This window comes from Mastigoproctus giganteus, chromosome 13 (assembly GCF_048544385.1).
Source record: "Mastigoproctus giganteus isolate SK-2022 chromosome 13, ASM4854438v1, whole genome shotgun sequence".
NCBI lineage: Eukaryota > Metazoa > Arthropoda > Arachnida > Uropygi > Thelyphonidae > Mastigoproctus > Mastigoproctus giganteus.
Window position 1 is genome coordinate 125,828,956 of NC_143587.1, and position 16,086 is coordinate 125,845,041.

At 34.8% G+C, this 16,086-nt stretch overlaps 1 protein-coding gene across 1 annotated transcript in view; it reads left to right on the plus strand.

The window, feature by feature from the left end:
* The window catches only part of Alg1 (ALG1, chitobiosyldiphosphodolichol beta-mannosyltransferase), a 238,764-nt gene that overhangs the window by 112,975 nt on the left and 109,703 nt on the right, over window positions 1-16,086 (plus strand). The window contains exons 8-9 of the mRNA XM_090387354.1: window positions 4,217-4,327; window positions 7,184-7,299. Of these exons, the coding sequence (XP_090243480.1) occupies window positions 4,217-4,327; window positions 7,184-7,299 (227 nt within the window). The remainder of the gene's footprint in view (window positions 1-4,216; window positions 4,328-7,183; window positions 7,300-16,086) is intronic.

A 16,086-nucleotide genomic window follows, 5' to 3' on the forward strand; every position in this document is an offset into this window, starting at 1 on the left:
CTTAATGCTTGTTCTACTTTTCTTGTGTTAAATTTTCTTATGTTCTCTCTGAGTCTCTTTCTAATGGCTTTGCATAACTCAGTATGCTCAATTTTCTCCCTGTCAGTTTTTTTGGTGCTCTTCATTTGTCGTCTTCGGTTCATCATGACAAGTGTTTCTTGACTGATTTTTTCTTTTTTTGGATTTCTTTTTACCTATAGGTTTCTTGGGTTTTATCACTTTCAGAAAGTTGTAATATTCCTCATCAGTATCTTGATCCTGAACAGTCTGCAGAAGCTCAAACTTGTTCTTAAGTTCCAGTACATACTGCTTTTTCTCCTCTTCTGTTATCTCAAAGACCTTTGTATTATTTTTTCGAGTCAGTTTTTTCATTTCTTTTCTTACATCTATATCATGTGTGCATCTTACCATTCTGTGATCACTTCCAACATTTACCTTGTTCAGGACAGTAACATCATTCACGATATATCTTCTATTAGTGAGGATGAAGTTCCCAATAGAGATACAGTCAGTCCTCATATAACACGTGTTTACACTACACTACACGAATTTGATCATACACGATTTATAAATAGGGGAACAATGTCGCATATAACACGAACGTAATTTGCTTATGCACAATTTGCCTTTGTGTTTACAAGATATGGTAGTAGAACGTAGCAGAATCACCCCAACTGAACACAACACAGTAGGAATGAAGAGAAGATTCTGAAAATTTATTTGTTTTTATGATTTTGTAGAAGAGAAACACATTTCATATAATAACGTAAAAACCCACAGAATTCCACTTATCAGTATTATCGCAAATGTATAGTAATTAGATCGACTTTTATTACCCATTTATAACAGACTCCACTAATAGGAACCCCAACAAACAGGAAACTGAAAATTGTTTTTATTTTATGGTAGTGACCACCAGAAATGTGCTAAGCATGTAATATGTGAGAAAAGTGTTTCTGCCTTTACTGCATTGTTTATTCAGTTGCTACTTGCTTGCTGTGCATTTATGTATATCAAGCTTGCCTCCTAATTTTTTTTTTCTTTTTATACTTGTGCTCTATTCTAAAAAAAATGAGTAAAATACTTGAAAAAAAAGTGTGAAAAGGAAGCGTTCTGGTGAAAATACTTCAAAGAGAAAAAGAAAAGCAATATGGATAGAAGAAAAATATGAAATTGTGAAACGCTTTGAGCAGAATGATAGAACATGCGATATTGTACGTGCTACAGGCCTAAATGAGGGAACACTGAGAACAATTAGAAAGAATGCAGAAAAAATAAAAGCAACTTTCATAGCAGGAACAACACAAAGTGTAACAAAATCAATTAGATCAAGAAACAAAGAATTGGAAGAGATGGAACATCTTTTATTTGTTTGGATAGATCAAACAAAGAAGAGATCAGGAACAAATTTGCTTACGGTAAAAGCAAAGGCATTGGTAATATTTGAAGACCTTAGAAATAAAGCTGAAAACCTTCAAGAAGACCTCCCTTTACTGCCAGTAGTGGCTGGTTCAATAATTTCAGGAAACATCATGCATTCCATAATATGAAGTTATCAGGTGAAGCTGCCACTGCAGATGAAGCAGCAGCAAAGGCATTTCCGCCAATACTGAAAAAACTAATTGGGGAAGAGGGCTATACACTGGACCAACTTTGATGAAACCGGACTGTATTGGAAAAAAATACCATCACAAATATATATCTCAAGAGAGGAAGCATGAGCTCCAGGCTTCAAGGCTGCTAAGGATAGATTGACCGTTATGTTAGAAGCAAATGCAAGTGGCGACTTGAAACTGATGCCTGTTGTTGTTTATCATGCAGCCAATCCACGAGCGTTAAAGGGATCATAAGGATTACCCTGGGTGTTTACTTTAGAAACAGCAGAAGAGGGTGGATGACAGGGCAGATCTTCACTGACCTTCTACTAGAAGTGTTTGAGGATGTGTTTCGAAGCTACTGCAAAAAGAAAAATTTGGATTTTAAGATTTTAATTATTTTGGACAATGCACCAAGTCACCCTCCAACCCTTGCTGAACTGCCACCTAACACAACATCTCTTATCCAGCCACTTGACCAAGGAATAATTGCTTCCTTTAAGCACCATTACACAAGACGCACATTTAAGATGCTGATATCAGAAACAGAAGGTGAAAATGCACCAACAGTTAAAAACTCCTGGAAGCGATTCAACATAAAGAATGAAATTTACATAATTGTTGGAGGCTTGGAACAAAGTGACAAAAGAATGCTTACATGGTGGCCTCTTTTACCATATTTTATTAATGATTTTAAAGGCTTTGATCCTGTAAACGAGCTTCCTAAATTAAAAGCACATTGTGTTTCCCTCGCAAAGCAGGTTGAGGAATTGGAGGAAGAAGATTTAGAAGAGTTGCTTCAGTCTCATGAAGAAGAACTTTCAACTGAAGAACTGCAACACTTGTTGCAGGAGGTCAGGTAGAAGATGAGGAAGACACGAAGTTGTCTGTGTAAGTGTTTTGTGTAAGTGTTTTGTTACGATTATTTATTGTGTTTGGTAATGTTTTGGTTACAAATGTGTGTCCAGTCTTGGGTGGTCAGCACCTAACCCTATTTTTCCCATAGGGCCTGTTGTTTATATTGCACGATTTTGCATTGCACAAGTGTTTCTAGGAACACAACTATTGTGTTATACGAGGACTGACTGTATATATATATATAGAATATCATTAGAAAAAGTAAATCAATCCAATAATAAGAATACCATCAAGGACTTAAGAAAACGCAAAAAAAAAAAAAAAAAAATTATTATTATTATCGCTTTTTACCGACAATCTAGATGACTTCAACTGGGGCCAACCACCCAGAATGAAGGCAAAAAACTAATAACTAATAAATATTAGTTATTGTCTTTTAACTTTCTTGCTTTGCTTTATTTCTTGCTTTCCTTTTATCACTAATATAACTATTAATATATATATATATATATATATATATATATATATATATATATATATATATATATATATATATATATATATATATATATAAACATAGGAGCAAAAGAATCCTTTTTGCAACATATAAGACAGGACTGAGGTTTAGAAGGAATGAAATCAACTAAGTTATCTTTGCCCCATCTGGAGAATTACCTGGAGATCAGCATTTAAGGAATTGGTAGTGGATATTCGAGAAGTTTAAGCTGTTTGTGCAGGGCAAGGTTTCTCAAACTGGAAAGTTGGAATGAAATGTGCTATCACCAGCAAAACTGTGGATAAGCTTTCTGGTCAATGGATGAAGATCATTAATATACAAGAGGAAAAGGATGGGAAAAAGAACTGAACCTTGGAAAACACCAGCATTAGTGGAGAAGTTAGAAGACAGAGGGACATTTACCATCACCCATAGCGAGCAGTCAGAAAGAAAACTGGATACTCAGTTACAAAAAATAGTTGGCAAACCATAATGTGAAAACTTATTTAGAAGACATTCATGCCAAACTGCTTGCTTCACCACACTATTCCATTGAATTTGTTATTTCCCTTCATCACCCACATTATATTGAGGTTGTACTGTGTTAATATAAAGAAGTATACTCATGGGGGGGGATGTCTGCTAGTCTAATCTAGGCTGTAACTTCCGGCCCTCATGTTATTTTCTTTTTATTTTCCTTGAATGAAGGTTTTTAGGAATTGCATTTTGTTACTATAATTGGATATACCTATATAATTGAGTTAAAATATAAAAGGTATATTGAATGTAAAATATTCACATATAACTTTATTCATTCAGTTTATTAAAATACAGTGAATTTATTTTTGAGATATTCAGTTTTTTGTGTTTTTTGTTTACCTATTTTATACCAACTAATTTCCCTTGCTTTAATTTACTCGTATTAATTAACATTTTTTGAATATTAACAAAACATATTTGTGTTTGATGAAAAAACTGCAAACAAAGAATTTTTTTTTTGTTCATTATAATAATATATAAGCCTTTTGTTCTATAAATGTCAAATATTCTTTGTTCCCTTTATAAAATGAATTTAGTATGTAATGGGGAAGAACGTAATCAAAATTGTATACTACAAAAAGTAAGAATTTTAAACTGCACAAGGACTCATGTTTCATAGTAATTTTGTTAAGAATTTCATCATGATATAAATATTAAAATTGTGCATTGTATATATAACATACACATGATACAAGAAATAGACTACTGCCCTGTTTGTTTTATACAGAGCAGCAGTATTATATGATCGACCTTCAGCCAGATTCCATCCAATAAAAGATGATGAAAAACATTCCCTCTTTCTCAAACTGAGTTTAGAATATCCTCAGTTAAAATCGCAGTAAGTATTATATATAATAATAGGGTGTTATATGAAAGGACTTGAAAATATATTTGTTGTTTTGAAATTTAATCGTAATCTTTTCTTAAGCAAATCATGTGTATCTCTGCTATAAGATTCTTTTTGCATGTTATTAACCTTCAAAATATCTCTTAAAGTTGATTTATTTTTTTATAAAATAAGGAAAAAAAAAAAAAAAAGAAAAAAAGGTAAACTGCAGCTATCAACCCACTGCAGGATGGAAGCCTCCTCAACAATTCAAGCTGAGGGAAATGGACCATAATCTGCCACGCTGGTCCAGTGCGGGTTGGCAGATCGACCGCATTTAGCAGTAAGGGGCTTGAACCCCGGTCTACTCAAAGAGCATGTACTATTGCACTTCCACTTCTGACCACTCGGCTATGGAGGCCGGTTTTTATAAAATAAGAAAAGAAACTTCAACATTCATAACGATTTTTCAAAATTATTTTGTCTGGAAAAAAATGGACATTTCTTTATTTTTGTGTATCCCGGGAATATCCAAATGGTAAATAGTTTTGGTTACTTATAGTTAATCGAAAAGAAATATACCCTTTTACTCTGTGTGAAGTTGTATAAGTTATGAAATGTAATCATCTCAAAAATATTTTGGTAGCATTTTGGGATTTAACAAATAGTCATCCTCAAGCCAGGTGAAGTGGTGATGATTCTAGTGAAGATGACTAAGGTGTAGGTGTAGGAACTAACCAGTTTCTGCACCTTAGTCACCTTCACTAGAATCATCACTTTGTGATCAAAAGATCACTTTAGTCACAAGAACTTGTGACCAAAGTGATCTTTTTTGATGGTGATATAAAGACAGCTGTCACCAAATAAGTGGTAAGAAAATACCACGAAACATTTGACTCCATTGTGTATATATTTCCAATTCGGAAATAAATATAATATCAACATAGTTTTTGGTAGCACTACTTACTCAGATATCAGTAGTTGATAACTAAATATTTTTGTGATTAACAGAGGACTGAAAGGGAAATTATCAGTTAAATATGAATAACACGTTGGTTAATGGTATTTATCTAGTTATATTTAAAAAAATAAATAAATATCTAGGCATATCACCAAACCTTCAAATATTATGAAGGTCCACCTAGACACAGAAAGTCCCTAAAGTATGGAGATGAGAAAATGTGCCTCCTGTTTACAAAGGTGACCCTAAGGATGCATTGGATAACTACAGATCTGTTAAGTCTAACTTCTGTGACAAGGAAAATTATGGATTCTAAAATGAAGAAAATATATCAGTTGCATCTGGACATGAAAATAATTATAAAAGAAACAGGATGGGTATAATGTTGCCTAAAGAGAAATCACTTGTAATTAACCTGAGAAACAATAATGAAGTTATAAAGTAACTGCGTTCTTGAGAACTACCTACAAACATATTTTTACAGCTTCACCTTTTTTCTTTTTTTTTTTTTTTAATGATAAATCTCTTTAGTAAATTGTTACTATTTCATATATAGAATTTTGGCATTTTTAAATTAAGTTAAAGGGAAGGGGGGTTTTGCTTTTGTAAAGGTGACTGTGGTGGTCTCAGAAGGTTCTTAAATTCTATACTGTGGGATCAACTGATAATGTTACCAACAGCAAATTCTAAATGGGAAGCATTCAACCCCAGGGGCCCACCCAATGAAGAGAAGCCAACAAGCTTTTAAATGGTGCCATCTGGGTGGTGGTATCTGCTGAGAATAAATAACAACAGTCTTCTCCACTGGTGAAGTGTTATTTATTTGAGGTTGTACAATACCATGGCATCTCATTGTGAAGGCAGTCACAATATGAGATATAACCAAAATGATGCCAATTTAATTAATTAATTTAACTACTTTGGTAGATAGCTATGTTAAAATGATGCATTTGCACTAACCTACATATTAGTCATTCTACCTTATAGCATGAGGCCTTTGCCCTTAAATACTTTATAGTTTGTAGCTTTTATATCAAACTATAGTGTTACAATTGATCTAGATAACAAAAAAATCAGTCATTTAAAAAATATTTTAAAATAAATTATAAATTGTTATAAATTTAGTTATTTTAGTAATTTATTTAACTCCATTTGGTAACTATAGCAGAGGCTACATTTCCCCCTAATTATGCTGCTGATGTTCACACTAATGCAACTATATGTTTGTTTGTTATTTGGTTTTTAGGAGCATTAGCAACTAATGCCATATTTCTCCGGGAATATGTAGTGGTCATTCCCTTGACCTTTCCGCATCCTCCGCATTTGGTGGTGACGGGCTCGAACCCCGGTCTAATCAAGAAGCGTGTGCTACACACTGCTGCACCTTCCCATCTGGCTACGGAGGCGCCTAATGCAACTGTAGAAAGCAAATATCATTGTTGACTCTTTCAAGAGTGTTTGTAAGGTAATGTATTGAATATTAACCTGGGTGGAGAGTAGTTTCAAGGACACAAATTTTCACTTTTCATGTCATCTCTCTTTGAGGAATATTTTAAAAATCAACCAGGGACAGGTAGCCATTTCTGATGAGAAAAAAAAAAAAGTATGTGTGTGTTGTCAACAGGATGATGTTCAAATTTTGGGGAATTACTTTTCTTCTTTCTTTTTTAGGGTGTGCTTTGTCTTTTAAATTCACAAGTAGTGAAAGGTTTATTATTAGGGTGATACATAAAAAAAGTTGAAAAGACCTTCATTAGCATCTCCCCATATGTCTTAAGCATTTAAATGAATGAAGTTTTTGCTCATTTTTGGTTTAAAATTGCTTCTTTTTTTTTTTTAGGGTCTGAACTAAATACTTGTTAATTACTTGCCTGTTCTTAGAGTACTGATATTGTTTGATCTTTCAGGACATCAGCAGATGATCACTGCATAGAAGAAACTAGATTTACTAGAAAATCAAATGGAGTAGTAGAAATGAGAAATGATCGTCCGCCTTTAATTGTTAGCAGTACTAGCTGGACAGGTGTGTTTTTTTTAAAATTTGTTTCCATGATTAAGAGGAAATATATATAATAATGATGAAACTAACTTTTATAATAAAGGTGTTAATTAAATTATAAGGTTAGTCACTTAACTATAAACAGTGAGAAAAAAAATCACGGTTCTATTGATAATTCCATCACATTTGTCAGAAAGTATGATAAAAGGTGATGGCATTATCAAACACTTGAATCTTATATGGACAGAGCTGTAGCCCTTTGAATACAACTGTATCCATATGACCTTTAGCTGGTTATTATTATTATTAGCTATATGGTGCAAGGAAGTCTGAGGCTTATGCTGCACCAGCCAAAAAAATTCCCGAGTTACCCTGAGAGAGAGAGAGAGAGAGAGAGAGAGTCAAAAGTAGAAGGGAATCACCAAGAAAGAGAAGAATGATGATATCCAGCTCTGAACCCTGGGTGTACCTAGCCCATACTCACCAGATGTGAGCCCCTGGTTCAGGAGATAACATTTAAAGATCATATCAGAAGGAAAAATTATGCTGTGCACATGCTGGCCAGTCTAAACCATAACCCACAGTACCCAAACTGGGTTGTGTTCTGTAATGAAACAACTTGACTTAGTCCATTCTATGACTGCTGCACAGATATTTGCTATCAGCATCCACTTTAACAAGTTCCACACCATCTCAAACTGTCTGGAATAAAATCAGAAAAATGAATGGCAGATACCAGATTAATCCACCTCCAATCCTAAACTGGAATGGACAAATCACCGCACAGCCTTCAGAAATAGCCAATGCACTGGGTGAAACCTTTGCCAAAACATCAGCAACCACATCATATACAGTCAGTCCTCGTATGGCACGATAGTTGCGTTCCTAGAAACCCTCGTGCAATGCAAAATCGTGCAATATAAACAACAGGCCCTATGGGAAAAATGGGGTTAGGTGCCGACCACCCAAGATTGAACACACATTTGTAACCAAAACATTACCAAACACAATAAATAATCGTAATAAAATACTTACGTATTTTATTACGACTATTACGTAATAAAATATTGCTAATTCTTTTGCTTCTATTGTAAGCAAACTTGTTTTTTGTTTGGTTTTCTATCCAAACAGATGACAGCCGTTCCATCTCTTCCAATTCTTGTGTCTTAATCTAATGGATTTTAATTACACTTTGAGTTGTTCCTGCTATGAAAGTTTTTTATTTTCTCTGCATTCTTTGTAATTCTTGGCGATGCCTCATTTAGGTCTGTATCACGTGCAATATCACATGGTCTTTCATTTCGCTCAAAGCGTTTCACAATTTCATATTTTTTCTCTATCGACAGAGGCGAAACCCCGGTGGGCCGGAGTGATTTTGGCCATAAACCGTAGTATGAGGCCACTATAAATTTTCCCGGGTAAGAATTTTTGATCCAGTCGGCCTCTGTTTATCGATATTGCTTTTCTTTTTCTCTCTGAATCTGTAGTGTCTTCACCAGGACGCTTCCTTTTCACACATTTTACTCATATTTAGGGAATAAAGCAAAATTACAAAACGAGGAGGCACGCTTGATACACATAAACAAAGCTGCACACGTGTAGCAACTGAATAAACAACACCGTAAAGGCAGAGACACACTATTAACACCTCACATTTTACTAAAGCACATTTCTAGGGGTTACTACCATAAAACAATAAAAACAATTTCCAGTTACATTTCTGCCAGTGGAATCTGTTATAAACTGGTAGTAAACTCGATCTAATTGCATTTGTGATAATACCGATAGCTGGAATTGTGTGGGTTTTTACGTTATTATGGTGAAATGTGTTTCCCCTTCACTGATATAAAAAACGTAAATACATTTTCAGAATCTTCTCTTCATTCCTATCGTGTTGCATTCGGTTGGGGTGATTCTGCGTTCGACTGCCATTTCTTGTAAACACAAAGGCGAATCGTGCATAAGTGAGTTCGGTTCGTGTTATATAAGATATCGTTCCCCTATTTATAAATCGTGTATGATTGAATTCGTGTAATGTAAACACGTGTTATACGAGGACTGTACTCCTAATTTTCAAATATACAAGGCAAGAATAGAAAAACACAAACCGAATTTTTCCACGAGAAATGACGAACAGTACAACCTTCCGTTAACTTTCCATGAATTAAAAACAGCTCTGTTGCAGACAAAGCAAAGCGCTGTAGGACCAGACCAAATTCACTACATGATGATAAAGGAACTTGACCACCAATCCCAAATGGCATTACTTGAACTGTTCAACAAAATCTTTCTAGAAAACCAGTTTCCAGATAGTTGGCATCATGCAATAATTCTGGCCTTCCCAAAACCGGGAAAGGATCTTTCCAATCCACGCAACTACCGTCCAATTGCTTTAACAAGTTGCCTAGGCAAAGTTATGGAAAAAATCATCAACGCTCGTTTAATGTGGTATTTGAACAGTAATAGTCTTGTCGACCCGGCACAGCATGGTTTCAGGAAAAATCGCTCAACACTAGACCTATTTATAAAATTAGAAAACAGTATATGGAATGCCTTCATCCGAAAGGAACATCACGTCATGATCTGCTTTGATATAGAAAAAGCTTACGATACGGCATGGCGTTATGGAATCCTTCAAAACCTATACCTGCTTGGTTTACGTGGACATCTTCCTAAATATATCCAAAATTTCTTGCAACACAGGACATTCCAAGTTAGGCTGCAGACAATACTTTCAAAGGTTTTCATCCAAGAAGGAGTGCCTCGGGGGGTCTGTGCTTAGCACTACCCTGTTCGCTATTAAAATAAATACAATAACCGAGCACATTCCAAGAATCGTTGATGCAGCTTTATACGTTGACGATTTCAGCATTTCCTATCACTCTCAGAATATGCGAAGTATAGAATGGCAGCTACAAGGAACAATAAACAAAATAAGCAAATGGGCTCAAACAAATGGCTTCCGGATTTCCACACAAAAAACTGCGTGTATACACTTCTGTAGAAAACGAAACCTCCACCCTGATCCCGAATTGAAACTTGACGGACATATTATCCCAGTAGTACCAAGCATAAGATTATTAGGACTTCTTTTGGATAAGAAACTAACATTCCTTGATCACATTAAACAACTCAGGCTTTCTTGCTTAAAGAAATTAAACATTCTCAAAGTTCTTTCCGCAACAACTTGGGGAGCAGATCGATATACACTTCTCAAACTTTATCGATATATAGTTCGTGCCAAACTAGACTATGGAGCAGCTGTTTACGACTCGGCTAAACCAAGTGCTTTGAGATGGTTAGACCCCATACACCACAGTGCACTCCGTATAGCACTCGGCGCTTTTCGAACTTCACCTATACGAAGCCTTTATGCAGAAGCCCATGAACCTTCATTACAGCTTAGACGACAGAACTTGTTATTGCACTATGCCGTCAAGATAAAATCTATCAGTGATCATCCAAATAGAGACTTTCTATTTTCATATAACTGGGAAAACATATACCAAGCCCATCCACGGATGAATCGACCTGCCAACATCCGTCTGAAAGATTTACTACTAAGCCGAGAGCTTGATTATGACAACATAGCTACTGCAATTGCACAGACCATTCCACCATGGTATTCAACCCATATATGATATGTATTTTCAAACCTGGGGGAAAAACACTCTATCCAGAAAAAACTACCAGCAGTTATATGCAGCATACAAAGAACAATATCCACATCACACTTTCATATATACAGATGGGTCTAAATCAGAGACTTGTGTAGGAGCTGCAATTCATTTTGAGGATCGTACCTTCATCCAACAACTCCCAAAAGAATGCAGTATTTTTACTGCTGAATTACAAGCCATTTCAATGGCTATAAACCACATCAAACATAAACAGATAGCAAACAGCATTATTTTCACGGACTCGCTTAGCTCTGTTACTGCTTTGCAGAACGCAAATACCAAAGGACATCCAATCCTACAACATATCCAATTTTCAGTATCAAAGGTATTACAAAGAAATCACAATATCAGAATCTGCTGGATCCCAGGCCACACAGGAATAACTGGAAACGAAAGAGCAGACAAAGTAGCAAAAGAAGCTTCCACATCTGATTATGCCTTTCATACAATGCCATATACAGATTACAAGTCCTTGATCCACCAAAGCAGTATAAAACAATGGCAAAAACACTGGCTAGATCAGACTAACAACAAACTTCGCCTAATAAAAGAAACACTTCGACCATGGTCTACTAGCTTCCGATCGAATAGACAGGAAGAAGTGATCCTCGCTCGATTGCGAATCGGGCATACACATATGACTCACTGTTACCTACTCAGAGGTGAAGACCCCCCCCTCAATGCCAAAACTGTCAAGTTCCGCTGACTATACATCACTTCATGGTGAACTGTCCAAAATTTCATAGAGAACGTCAAAGAGCCTTTCAATCAATAATGAATAAACAAAACAACCTAATGCTTAAAACAATTTTAGATGACCGGCCAAATATAACCAAAGTTTTCTCCTTCCTTAAGTTAACTGGATACTTTCAAAACATATAAAATTAATAGTACACCTTTTATAGAGAAACTACACAAATATATATAGCAAAGTCTTGGTTCTGCCATAAACTACAAGTAAAGTGAAAAAATGCTGATATACAAAACTCTCCTACCTAGGCTAGGCGCATTATAGCCTAAGCTGCTCTTGCGCCAATAGCTTTCAAATAACAACAACAACTGCTGCACATATTGAATGTCTGTGATGTTGGACCATCACATTACGTACTCAGATGTTATGTTTACGTATATCACTTGAAACTCAAGCATACCGACTGTGATCTTTGTGAATATTCCTCTTTTTGTATTTGTCAGTAAAAAAAATAATAAATCTTCAAAGTTTTTCATTTCTGCGTTGACTACCTGTATTATAAACCTACAAATACAGGTATGTTTTTTCACTATAATACTTACCATTCATTTGTTCACAAATGTTCAAAAGTATTTAATCAATTTTTGAATGCTTATAAATATTTCAGTACACAACAGCGGAGATGGAGGAAACCCCTGGTGTCGTCAGACAACTAACACATACACAACCAGGTTTAGATAGTGAAATAAATATTTTGACAAATAGTTTTATAAAATGTATGTATCCTAAAGAATTAATCTTATCCATTAAGTCAGACTACAACTGAATATGACAATTAATCAATCCGAAAAACTACAAAAAAAATTATTTATTTTCATTCCCTACATCAAATGGTGGTTTCATCCCTCATACAATTGTTTAAAATTACAGAATACAGGATAACAGTGAAACCAATTTGTAAACTAGAGTTTTATGTTCAGCAGTGACTCTTCATACATTAAGAAAATCCAGGAAAAGGAATCACTAAGTGATCATAATACAGCGCAAGCTCTATATATAACACTTCTTCATACCGCAGTTTCGGATATATTGCAGGTATAATCACATCCCCAAAACAAATTATGAAAAAAAAAATAATGTTCAAAAAACTAGCAATTTAATATTAGAAACTGGAAAAAGCAAATATCATATGTACTCGTATCTACTGTACATCATACTACCATATTTCCAAGAGGGGGAAATTAGCTACTACATTCACTTCAGTATATTCAGTATTTATTTGCTAAGTAATTTTTGTAAACAGAAGGTATCCTCAGAGACTAATTACTGTAGACACATAGTTTCTCCTCTCAGCTAGAGATGCAATAAAAGAGTATATATCAGTGGAATGTTAACTACAAATAGCTACCTCTGGAGGGGAATACAGCTACCATTTGTCAAGTGTATTACATTTAGTTACAAAGTAAATTTTTGTAAACAACAGTACATTTCATCCTTTCTTCAACTAGAAGTTACACTTAGGATAGCAAAAAACTAACCCAGACAAAAAAATAAATGAACTGACAAGTGATTTAAGGGGAAATCACATCACTTCACTTTGACACTATGATAGGCTTGGATGGTTTGGTTTTGATTTGGTTTTTTCAAACACAGTAAATTGTAGTGTATCAGGAATGCATAATTATTACATTAATTATTCGTAAATCAGTAGGGCTGAAGTAATGGCCACCAAAAGAAAAAATTAATAAACAGATCCATGCTGTGATTGCTCTACAGCGGCATTCTTGTCTGACCAGTGTTATTGGATATTTTGACACAGTAACAAAACAACTGGATGCAAAAAATAATTCTTACATACATAATATACTTAAACTTCAAAAAAATTTATGGTACTAGCCCACACAAAAAAACTGCTGTAAAAATTGGAATAGTGTGGGCCATAGATAAAGTAATAGTTTGACTGGGAGATGACAGTGTTATCAATGGATGCTACTCTTCTTGGACTACTTTTGTTAGTTGAGTTCCCCAGGGTTCATTGCTGAGCCCAGTGTTGTTTGCAGTATTTATATTTATGTTATTATTATTATTAGCTATATGGTGCAAGGAAGCCTGAGACTTATACTGCACCAGCCAAAAAAAATTCCTGAGTTACCCTGAGAGAGAAGAGTGTCAAAAGTAGAATCACCAAGAAAGAGAAGAATGATGATATCCAGCTCAGGACCCTGGGTGTGCCAAGCCCATACTCATCAGGTATGAGCCCCTGGGGTAATTTTCAGTATTGATATTGATGCCTTCATAAATATCATTAATAAATCTAGATAATCTAAAATAAAATCTAAGTTTGCAGATGGTACAAAGGTTGTCAGGCCAGTTAATGACAGTTGTCAGGGTATGCTACTGTAACAAGGTCTCAAAAAATTAGTCAGATGGTCAAGAAGTGTCAATCGAAGTTTGACATTGAGAAATGCAAGGTTCTGCATATGGGTAGCAGTAATCACAGGATACCATGCCGACCGTGTAGTACCATATTCAAGGTAGCAGAGAATGAAAAAGACTTGGTATAATTGTGCAATCAGACATGGTCTCTGAGCAGATGGACAGCTAGGACAGCTCATTAGGGTTTTGTCAGTGGTATACTGGAATAAGGAAGTAATTATTCTTTTGTATAAAGCAATGGTAAGGATACATCTTGAGTATTGCATACAGGTCTGAAAGCCTCATTTTAGGAAGGATGTCCCCTCAACATGGCACATGATGAGAGGCCCTACACTACATGATGCTGATCATCCAGACACACTGCAGGCAGTCAAGAGTCCATCAATGATGTAGTTACGTATATCACATATATGTACATGCAGCTGCAATTGTAGTTCTGAAAACATCTTCCCAGTCTCCACCATTTCCAAAACCATGGTGGACTGCAGAATGCACAGCAGTATAAAAATGGGAATATTCTGATAGTGTCTCACCTTGACTAATCTCATTGCCTTTAAATGCACATGCTAAAGCACATTATATCAGAGCCAGAAGGAATTGGAGATCCATTTTACTTCTTCTATTACCCAGTTGACCAGCACTAAGGTGGTCTGGGACAGACAAATCTGGAAAATGCAGAAGAAGTATGCATTACACCCTTACTTATTCTGGAATATAATGGATGTTCTATTGCAGATTCAACTGCAATAGTCAATACTCTTGGGAAACATTCTCTAACACAGTGGTTTTCGACCTTTTTTTAATAACGGCACTTCTGAGTAATTTATTTTATTTTGCGGCACCCCTACTCAATTTTTTGCCTGTTAGATTTTCTCTCTCTGTATATATCCGCATATATATATATATATCCAGAAACTATATTTAGAAAATAAAAATGCTATAAAGGTTGATTTAACCTATTCGGATTCTCTAATAAAATTATGCATCTTTAATAATTATATATATATGACGGAACATCGTTATACCTACAAGTGACTGGCACCCCTATGGGAAGTCCAGCATCAAGCATAATCGCAAACCTTTATCTACATTATACAGAAAGAGAATTCCAAGATAACCTACTTATATATAGATACGTAGATGATATATGTGTTTTTAATTGTCCACATTTTGTCCAGGATTACAGTAAATTATATCCAGTAGAACTTGTATTGGAAAAAACTAATAGTTCTGATACTATAGCAAATTATCTGGATCTTCATATAGAAATATTGCATAATAATAATATAGACGTAAACGTATATAATAAAAGAGATGCATTCAATTTTAACGTAGTAAGCTTTACAAATTGGAAATCTAATATATCAAAATCAGTGCATGCTAATATAATTTTATCACAATGTCTAAGAATTGCTTATATCTGCAATAGTAATAAAAATTGTTCAGCGGGCTTAACAGTGTTGTACGGCAGGTTGATCAATAATAATTTCCCTATCGCTTACCTGAAATATCATTTCAGGAAAGCGATAAACATTATTAATTTCAAAAATTTGTTTTCTGAACCTATTGTTTTAATATAATTTTCAATATAATCGTTATATTTAGTGCCATGTATATATGTAAATAGGATACTTTGCATTCTTGGTGTCTTACGGCGTAGAAAACTTGTACCCACCGGCTTGCAAATTACAGTGTATCATTTTTTTTTTTTTTTTTTAATTTTATTCTATTTTTTTTTTTTTTTTTTTTAATATATATAGTTAAATTCATTTAAATTTACTTAAGTTCACGCTGAGATAACATGCAAATTCAGCTCAGGGTCCTACTATAGGAACGGGTTTGCGATCCCGGGCATACCCGAGCCACAACTTATATCTTGTAATGTCTTTAAACTGTCCTACACTCTTTATTTTTATTTCTCCGAAATTATTAGGGCAATCCGAGGACGTAGGAGAAACTATTTCTTATCTATACCACTATTTTTCGCCTTTGTGGAGTTCAGGT